Source organism: Glycine soja, chromosome 2, assembly GCF_004193775.1.
Source record: "Glycine soja cultivar W05 chromosome 2, ASM419377v2, whole genome shotgun sequence".
Classification (NCBI taxonomy): Eukaryota; Viridiplantae; Streptophyta; class Magnoliopsida; order Fabales; family Fabaceae; genus Glycine; species Glycine soja.
Genome location: NC_041003.1, coordinates 5,346,293 through 5,356,915, shown reverse-complemented (window position 1 = coordinate 5,356,915; position 10,623 = coordinate 5,346,293). Strand labels below are relative to the sequence as shown.

Here is a 10,623-nt window from a genome sequence, read left to right as displayed (position 1 = left end):
ACCCGATGTCAAAGACGGTAGCATTTAACCTTCCATCAAAATATCAAGTTAAAATAAGCTGTAACTAGAATTAATTGTGAATTTTTTTAAATTTTAAAAGGAATTAATAATTGGAGATTTTTATAAAAAAAAAAATTTAGGTTTAAATATATTTTTGTTAATCTCTAATGAATTTTCTAAATTTTGCATTTGATTCCTATTTTTTTTTTTTCGTTGTTTGGCCATATCATGGAAATGTCTTTCTTAGGTAAGAATAAATAATGATTAATTTCAACCGTTAAATAATGAAAGGCCTAAAAACAAAATACTTATTTTTTAATTAATTAAAACCTCATGTGATTATCAAATCTCTAAAAGATCTCAATATCATCTCACTCTTTTTTAAGATTATTGTTAACTCATCACATCATGAGATTGTCTCCACCATAATTTTCACGACTACCCCACTGCTATGATCACCACCACCCACCCCTTGAATCTCGCCGTCATTGTTATCGCTAGCGCCACCATGCACCACTGGTCGATGTCATTGTCACCATCTTCATGTCTAAAACAATACCACTATCATGATCGTATTCATAATTGTCATTATTGTTGTTAGTACACCACCACACTCGTTGTTACATGGAGGTGAGGGAGATGGTGGTGGCGATAATGATATCTTTGGAAGTGACAGTTGCGGTGGTTATGGTGACAAGAATGATCATGACAGAAGTGATGATGGTCATGATAAAAATGGTGATGGGTTAACAACAATTTTGAAGAAGAATAATTTAATAATTAAGATATTTTAAGACAAAATAATAAAAAAATTAGAATTTTTTTTTGTTCCATGAATCTTTTAGAAATTTTATGATGATTTGTAATTTTAATGAATTCTTAAGTAAGGTAAACTACACTTTCCTAAGCAAATTTGTTTGTTCAAAAAAGTAATCCTATAAACATATTTATTAAATTTTCTTGAGATCATTTGATATATATTTATTTAAATCTTAATTTCATTTTAATTATATGAAATAAATCATGCATTTTTCACTTCCTAAATTATTTTTGCTATGCAGGGTAAAGTAAAAAAATTTATACTATTAATTTATCAAAAATAATTATGGATATGATTTTTGAAGTAATTATTTAAACAAATTTACTGTAGAACATACATTTTTATTAAAAAAAAAAAAAATTCAAGTCTTATCAAATTAAGTTACAAAACATCAAGTGCATATACGAGAAAGAGAGTGAACACATGTTATTCTATTAATTAGATCAAGTCCTATCAAATTAAGATACAAAAGCTTAAGTACATACACGTCATAAAAAAAACGTAGAAAACAACCTACTATACAGTTGCACAGAGCCTACTATCTATTGCCAGCTGATAATCACATATAAGCCTATCTTTCTCATTTCGTATTCCCTTCTTACTTTCCTTACTTAAAATGCAACTTTGAGAGGAGGAACTAACATCAAAGAGAAATTACAAGGATGGAACAATGGTTTCTTTTGATATATCATATCATATAATAATAATAATAATAATAATAATAATAATAATAATAATAAAGCAACCTCCTATATATACGTATCATTATTATCTTTTATGATCATGTGATGTAATATAGGGAATTGATTAAGTTTAAATGCCTCCAAAGTCCCTAACGGAGAACGGAGTTTTCTCCGGCATGTTCCCGGCGTGGCGAAGCCCTAGCGTGAGTGACACGTCACCGGTGGTGGTCCCAAACCTAATCAGAGTGGAGCCAATGTCAGAAGCAGCAGAAGCGGTCCCAAAATCCGTTGCAACGAGGCTACCATGCCTGCACGATTCATCGGCCACCATTGTTCGGGGAAGCTCCGACGGTGGCGTCACCTGAGTGGCGGTGACCGTCATGACGGTGGTGCTGGTGGTGTTATTTATCTGTGCGAGTGAAGGGTCGCTTTCGGTATCGGATCTTTTTCCGTTTGGTGGTGTCGTTGTTGTTGGTGGTGGCGCTGTTGCTGTCGATGCCGTGGTTGAGGGTGTTGGAGTTTGTGCCAATTGGTGGCCACTGTTGTTGCTACTGCTTTGGTTCCTCTCTCTATCTTCTTCTGCCCCTTCGGCCTCTTTGAGTTCTTGTTGGTACATGTCTTCCACCATGGGTTTCCACAAACGAACCCTCGCATTAATGAACCAGTTTGATACCTGCAAATGTAACACGTTTAATCCATCCATAGCTTCAATTTGTTCACTCACACTTGTAATTTACTTGTCATGGCATGTTAATAACTGAGCTTCAACATTTTATAACTGACTATATGTGTATTGTCACCTCACATTCCTCAGCCGAATAGCAATTATTTTTTTAACACATTATTTTTCTAATCACCTAAACAGCATTTATAAAAAAAAATCATCTCTCTCTTCCTATTAAATATATAATAACTTATTATCCCTATATTCTTCTCTTTTATCTCTCTTATAACTAGGTGTTACATGACATTTTGATGAGTGTCTACAAAATAATTTTTATTGGCCAAATTGTGACGTTGTGATAGATGGAAAGGAAAGTATTTTATACTATTTTTTTTCATTATATTTATGCAGACTAGCGGTAATTTTATTATAAAACAACTGGTTGTATATTTATCAAAACCCGATAAAATGATAACAAATAGTTATTTGGTAACTGGTTTATTTACTTATTTAATTGATAATGAAATTAATTATTATCTATCGATACAAAGATAATGTGGAAATTTTAGTGTATAAATAACAAAACAAGATAGTAAAATTGAAAAGAAAGTTACAGTACACATATATAGACATAATGACCTGAAATGCTTGTCACACTTGGTACTCCTAGATAAGGGTACGGTATTATGTAGCATGCTCAACCCGATATATGCATATGATATTGACCTACCTAGATCAGTTTTATATTTCCACAAATGTTAACTATATAATATCCATTTTATTAATCATTCAACAATATTATCGGTTTTAGGAAAAGAAGAAAAGGAAACAGAAAAGATTGCTTTCTGACTCATTACCGTTTGTCCCTCCATGATAAATTGTGATTAGGCCATGAAATATCTTCTCTATGGTGTGACACATAGGACAGCGAAATGACATATGTGAATGATAATGCAATAATATATAGCATAAACTTTAACAGACAATTAAAGCTATTTATCAGCACTTTCTTCTTAGAAGCCTAGGGACAGTGCTAAGTATGACCAAATGTATCTATAGACTCCAGAATGTGTACTCCAATTCCTCATTTCACTGACTCTTATAGGGTGTAGGCTGTAGGCATGCATGTAATAATAGGTAGGAAGTTACAACGTTATATATTTTTTTTCCTTTCCCCTCTAATTAGATGTATGCTAAAATGTAGCAGTAGCTTTTGGATTTTGGTTGTTTAGGGAAATTACAAGGTAGTACACTGTTAATGCAGAATCGAAGAAGTACAAAATCCATTTGAGAAAATACTATGCAGGAGAAAGTACTCTTTAATGAAAATTATGGATACTATATTTGTAAATATATAGTAGTATCAATGTGGAGGGCCTCGAGGCACAGTTTTGTTATGTCTCATTTCTGACAGTTTTTGTGTACAAATTAAAAGACATTAATGATTCAGATAGAACGTGCCAAAATCAAGAACAGGCCTTATCTTATGAAGGGTGTGAATGTGATTATGTATGCAAGTAAAGAAAAGTAAACTAATATAGTGAATTGGCAGACAAAGGTGCATGAATACGTAAGGTGGCATTAACTATCTGAGCATAGAAGGTATAATTAAATTTGTAAGGAATTTACCACCACCAAGATTATGATATCTCCCAAAGATTATTTATTTCCCTTATTTATGGTCCCCCAATGTGTAGTTGGGAGAAGTGAAGCCAATTGATCATGAGAGAGAAAATGAGTGGCAGGATGAGGGAGCAAGATTCTAAAACACCATATGATTTTTATTTTTTGAATTTGAGAAAACCAGCAAAATTTTCATGTCTCATTGCCTCTGAACTTATGTTTTCTCTTTCAATTTCAGAATTTATGTCACCAAGGAACATCTTAATTAATTTCAGAATTTATGCCACCAAAGAAAAGAATCCTAAGTAAATTAAAAAAATTATTTTATATAGTTAAGTAAATAAAAAAATAACATTACCAGACCCTTAAATTTCTTATGAAACCATATTTTTTTTTCTCTTTTGATAGAAATTACAAAAAAAATAATGAACAGAGGAAAGAAACATTTCAACCCATGTTGGTGCTTGTCTTTCTCAAAAGGGAAGAGTAGAGAAAGAAACCCCAAAACCATGTAAGCTGCATCTGAACTTACAGCTGGTCCCTTCTCTTGCATTTTTTTCGTACATGTGTATATGTGGTCCATGCATGTAATTAATTATTATTATTATTATTACTGTGGTAATAGAGTAGTATGCAAATGCTGAAATACAACAACACAAAAAATTGTCTCTTTCTCTTTCTAAATTGTGGAAAGCTAAGAGTGGAGGGGACGAACCTGATTTCTCGATAGCCCAGTCTGTCGTGCTAACAGATGCTTATCTGCATCGCTTGGGTACCTGAGAAAGAGACCAGAAAATGACATCAAAGTCCTTGCCTTAAACCGTATAAAGAGACACCCAGCTTTCTTTCTGAGTATGAATCCTTTCTTTCTGTCCCTTCGTGGGCGTGAGAATCTAAGAGAAACAAAGAAAGATCTATGTCCTAGCTGCCATTGCAGAAGTAAAGTAGATCGCTGCTATACACACTGACCACTACTCTCTCTCTCTCTACTTTCTTTATCCCACTTTATTATTGCCTTATTTTACCCTCTTCTTCCGTATGATAATCCCATCTCCAATTTTAACATGATTTAATTATGCGAAATCATTTTTTGGTAAATGGTACGTACTAAAGGGAGTTTTTTCTAACCGATGCCCTAAGGTGCGCGTTTATTTGAAGAGAAAGAGTATGAAAAAAAATTAATATAAAACTTATACTTTTATATTATAATTTAAAATTTTAATCTTAATTTATTTTCTTTTCATTTTTTCTCTTTCTACTGAACAGACCATAAGAATATTGATTAAAAAAATTAAAATAAAAATCCACATTGAAAATTATAATAGAAATGAATTAATAATACTTTTTCTTGAAAATTTTCTATTATAAATTCTTTAATAAGTGTCTTTGGATGGTTATCACTCATAAGAAAGCAGACATCCTAATAAAAAGAAATTAAAAAAAAAGATAAATATAAATATAATAGATGATATAAATTAAAAAAAAGATAAATATAAATATAAATATAATAATGATAGAAGATATAATCACATGTAAAAAAAAAAGAATAAGTATCAAATGACATGTTTATATTGTTGGAGGTACAAATATAGTTGTTACTTAAAAGAAAATAGACTAAAAAATTATACATGTTCATAAGAGTGAGAGAGAAAGAGATACTAGCAAGAAAATGAAATTGCAGTTAAAACAGTGGATGGGTACATACATGCATATATGTATCTATCTATCTTTACAGCTTTTGGCTGTCGAGCTTACATGCATTCCAAGACTCTCTGCAGTATTAATGACTGTTGTAAACGATACTGTGCATAATGGCTTTTAGATTCCCTCTTTCGGTCTTTCCCTCTGCGACTCTTTTTTCCCTCTTTGTTAATTAACGGAAGCCCTGCTACTTTTTCCAGTTATGGTATCGCGGTATCCATCCTACTGTGTGTTGTTATGCTTTTTCCACATTTTTAAAATTTAAAATAATGTCATTATGTCTCGCTGTCCCCCTCCTTCCACAGTCTCGCAATCATTAACTGCCTTTTCTCCCTCTCGTAAGTCTAACATACCACATTTCCCCCCTAATTATCCAAAGCTACATACCCATATAGTAATTCTCCCCTCTTAAGATATTTCCAAACTCACACTTGGAAAACAAATAATATTTTGAACCCTTCTTTTTTCTAATAAAACCCTTCTTTTTATACACACAATGCAAGTTTTTATCTTACCCTAAATTAGCACTGAGAGGATTCGCATTCACTTATTATATATCCAAAAGACTTTTAAACCACATCTTCCTCCTCCAAGATTTACAACATGAGTTAAAAAGACACAAGCCAACAAAACATGAAGATACTCATATGTCAATTCTAGGAGCGACTTTTTTTTCTTTTCATATGCACAACTAATAATGAGAGAGAGAGAGAGAGAGAGAAAAGGAAAGAACGTACGGATGAAGGAAATGCTCGAAAAGCCAGGCTCTCAAAATGTTGACAGATCGTTCAGGCAAGCCTCTCTGGGGTCTCCAAGCCTCCTGTTCCATCATCCCCATTTGATGAAACGCTCTTTGCTGCCTCAAGCTTTGTTCCAACATCTTCAGCCTTGGTGTCTCTCCTTTGGTCAACCCCGAGTTCCCTGCACCATCTTTCTCTCCCAACACCTCACAACTATGCTTCAATTGTGCTGTTATTGCATCCTTCAGGCACCTAAAGTGACGAGACATTGCTTTCTGAGCCAGCGCCGTGTATGGCACCGCCGCGCCGAACCCCATCACCATGTCGAATGAGTTCACCACCATGTGCATTTGCTCGCAGTAGTGGCTGTATCTCCTATCCACCTGAAAAAAAAAATTGAAACCACAAAAGATATTAATTAATAATAAATCAGAGATATAAGGTTGGTTTGATACTTAAAAAATGAGGACTTAAGGGTGAAAGGAGAGATTCACAGGTTTCTAACATAACATTGGTGGATAAAAAAAATTCATTGATAATGAATCATGTTAAGGGTATTAATTGTTGAAAGAACCACCTGTAACAGTACATGCATGGTGGTAGTATCTTTATTTACTCGTATTCATTATTGTGAAAAGCTGGAGGAACTAACCAGCATTAAATTAAGGAAAGAAATTGGGTACATGTATAGTTTAATTAAGAATACTATACATGGGAGTTAATTCACTCATGCAAATAGAGAAACAAAAACACACGTGTGTTGTGGAATATGCAAATAATAATGAAAAAATGCTAGGGAAGAGTATGGTACTTGTTGTTATGCACAGTACGGTGAATGTGAATGAAGGATATGTCTGTGTTTCTTTCTTTCCATGTAGAAAAATGTACAGTTGTGGAAAAATTCAATTGAAGAAAATTAAGAAAAAAGAAAAGACGGTCTCTCTTGATATATTTATATATATCCTTCCTTGGTCATCTGATCGATATATGAATAATGGCTTTCACTGCAATGTTACTATGATGGGTATATGGATCTGAGGGAGGCAGTGGCATATGTAACAACTTGCTATGCAATAATATATATGATTGGTGATTACCTTCCATCTGTTTGGTGAGTCTTAATAATCAGAAGAAACGTCGCTTCTTGATGGACGTATTCTCCTATAATGGTAGTGTCCCGGTTTCACACTTTCACCAAACTATAAATTTTTTTTAAAAAAAACTAAAAACTGAAAAGACTCTAAGATCTTCCCACCAATCGAATCGGGAGATTAAAAAAATGTGCCACAATTAAAATAACGATCAAAATCCTCACCAACTGATCCTAAGGAGTGAAACCCTACAATACCAGCCGGCTTTTCGTTTTGTTGAATTTTAGATACTCGCTGGAGAACTGTGATTTATATTATTGGACTAAGAAAATAATTAAATTGGAAAGACCTTGACTCTAGAAGAATGAGAGAAGGTAAGAAGAGTAGAGAGAGAGAGAGAGAGAGAGAGAGAGAGAGATTACATGCCTCGTCAAGCATGGTTAGGAGTTTGACCTTCCTCCTTTGATGCTCAATCCTATCAGCTGCTGACAAAGGAGGAATATCCTTTGATGAAGACGAAGAAGCGCCGCCGCCACCACCGCCACTACCTCCAAGATTGGAACTAGGGTTTGAGAGTTGTCTGTTAAACTTGTTCTTCTTGAACTGGCCTCTCCCAACACTGCAAAACTCTTCAAGCAACTCCTGAGCAGCCTTGGCATATTTTGAATTCCTCAACGCATTCACAACACCTAATGATGATGTAGACGATGATGCTGCTCCAAACCCAACATTTCCCTGGTGGGCTTGTCCCAACAATGCTTGGTGGTGATGACCCCCAAGAGTACTCTTATAGGAAGAGGGTCCTCCACTTGCTTGATTGTAATACAAAAACCCACTATCCCCCATCCTTAGTTCCTCCGCTTTTGCGGCTTCTATGGAGGAGGACAGGGACAGAGAAAGGCCTTGACCGTGACCGTGGCCAGGGCCTTCCACGACTGTACTCGGTCCTCCTTCTTGAGTGGTGTCGGGGAGCCACGTGAATTGACCGAAAGACCCTCCTGAGCCAGGAGGGAAAGTATTAGGAAGCAGCATGTGGAGAGTAGAAGAAGAAGGAGGAGGAGGTGGAGGGGGAGAAGGGGATCTGGTGGTTTGAGGGTTCATGAGAAAAAGCTGCATGGCAGCTGCTGAGTCCGCATTAATGCTCGACATTTGATGATGGTGGTGGTTGTGATGATGATGATGCTGATTCTGAACTATGCTGCTGCTGCTACTGTCACGGCTATTCACACTGCCATGATGATGATGATTCTTGGAATCTCCCAACGGTCCCAAATTGCTTAACATCCCCTGTCTGTTTCCGTACCACTCGCTGCCACCACTGCCCACTGCCCTGGCCGTCGTCGTCGCCATTGGTTGTTGTTGCTGCTGTTGCTGTTCCAATAATTCCGTGGCGCCGGGAGTGAAATTGAACATCTCCGATAACATCCCGGCGGTTTCGTACACCGGGAGGCTTCCCGATTCGTCTTCCTCTATAGGTACCAAAGTTTGATGCGACGGCGGTGGCTCGAAGCCTTGCACCCTCACTTTGTCCCTCCGAATCTGCTGTTGGTGAGGGTCTTGGTGAGTCATCGTAGTGGCCGCCGCCGATCTTTCGAACCCATTCGGGAAGCTGAAGATTCCTTGGTGGTGGTGGTGGTAATCTTGGGACATAGAAGAATTCGAATGATGTATTTGTTGTTGTGTCTTCGATTGAGAGAGAATGGAAGGAAGCGATGAAGAAGGTGTTGCTATTCCCATGTTAAGATCTTGCTCCTCATCATCACCAACATAATATCCACCATCCTCTCTCTCAGCTTGTGACTAATCGAATTGGTTAAGGATCGAGCCAGAATAAGCGAATCTGAGAACAAGAAGAAGAACAAACAACAACCACATAATGTAAATGAAGTCAATTATATAGGAACCATGAAGATAAAATGGAAAGAGAAAAGAGAGCAAAAAAAAAAAAGGGTTGATATTATAGGCCCCTCTCATGGTCTTCTCACCTAAATGGTAATTTTCATTTTATCATTTCAGCTTTGTTCATCATCTCATGTACATATAAATACATACATATATATATATATATGTGTGTGTGTGTGTTATGTGTACCTCTTAGAGCTGAAGGATATGAAAGGATGTGAAGCTCTCAGACATCGTTTTCCCTTCTGTGGTATTGAAAGCTTCTTCAATTCTTCTCTCTCTCTCTATATATATCTGAGGCACACTCTCATACATATGCATACACACACTCTCTCTTTCTTTCTCTGTGTGTGTTGTCGCTCTGTCGTCCGTGGTCTCTTTCTTTCTCTTTCCCTCCTTTACTTTCTCTTTGTTGTTGCTCTTTGCAGCGAGTGTTTTTGCAAATCACCTTGTGGAAAATGAAAGACGGAAGTTGCACACAATATATAAAATTTGAAAATGGAGGTGTCTCAAATAAACGCAGTGTTGTTGTGTGTGTGAGAAGAGAAGAGAGAAGAGAGAGAGGAAAGAGAAGCGGTCGCTGTTCTTCCTCTTCTTCGAACTTTCACCTCCTCCTTTAGTATTTTTCCCCCCACCAATAATGTCTTTTTATATTATCTTTCTTTTATTCGATAACACAAAATCACAAAATCACAAAAATGTTAGTAACATATATGTGGTAGTAAATAGCAAGCTAAAGAAAATATTCATGTGTTAAATGACGAGAATGACCTTATCTACGAGTCTTGAGCATTACTAAATAGATATTGAAGGAGTGAAAGGAACACAGTTGTTGGAATTACAAATCACAACCAACGGATTTTAAACTGCTAATTAGGTTCTGATTTTTAACGGTATTTTATGTGACATATAATTATCTTCATCTTTCACTTGTATTTTTTTATGTTTTTTTCCCAAAAAATAGATTCTAAAATTATATATAAAAAAACTCTTGTTGTCTTATTTTGATATTATTTTCCTTTAATTACACTCAGGTAGGTTGAAGAGGAAAAATACTACTAGCTGGGAGAGTATATGGAGACGAACATACAGAATATTAGAACCGTTTACTTCTTGACGAAAATATTTTCTGAAGATTTTATTTTACAAGTGGTTTTGGTAGTGTGAAATGTCTATATTGCCATCACCAAGTGTTGGATTTTATTGTCATTTGAATACGTCCTTTGGAAACGAACGCAAACTACGGAATAAAATAAAGATAAGGTCAGTACAGAGTCATCTCAATGATCCAAACTACCCCCATCTTTTTTATGCGGTCGGAATGGCAATAATGCCCAAGATAATGATTGCGGATGGGGCTAATGAGCCCATAACGTGTAAGGGCATTGAGGGTATTTCA

The 10,623-nt window shown here is 35.7% G+C and overlaps 1 protein-coding gene across 2 annotated transcripts; it reads right to left on the bottom strand.

The window, feature by feature from the left end:
* Nucleotides 1–1,222: 1,222 nt before the first annotated feature.
* Nucleotides 1,223–9,863, bottom strand: LOC114382488 (BEL1-like homeodomain protein 4). 2 transcript variants are annotated; one of them, XM_028341955.1, is made up of 5 exons: nucleotides 9,414–9,863; nucleotides 7,749–9,162; nucleotides 6,229–6,614; nucleotides 4,506–4,566; nucleotides 1,223–2,176 (listed from the first exon to the last, which is right to left on the bottom strand). In XM_028341955.1, exons 2-5 carry the CDS (start codon nucleotides 9,057–9,059, stop codon nucleotides 1,634–1,636), a joined length of 2,301 nt encoding a protein of 766 aa, XP_028197756.1. In that variant the 5' UTR covers nucleotides 9,060–9,162; nucleotides 9,414–9,863; the 3' UTR covers nucleotides 1,223–1,633. The 2 variants fall into 2 exon arrangements, with proteins under 2 accessions (XP_028197756.1, XP_028197765.1); XM_028341964.1 differs by lacking the exon at nucleotides 9,414–9,863 and adding an exon at nucleotides 9,308–9,380.
* Between the last annotated feature and the right edge of the window lie 760 nt (nucleotides 9,864–10,623).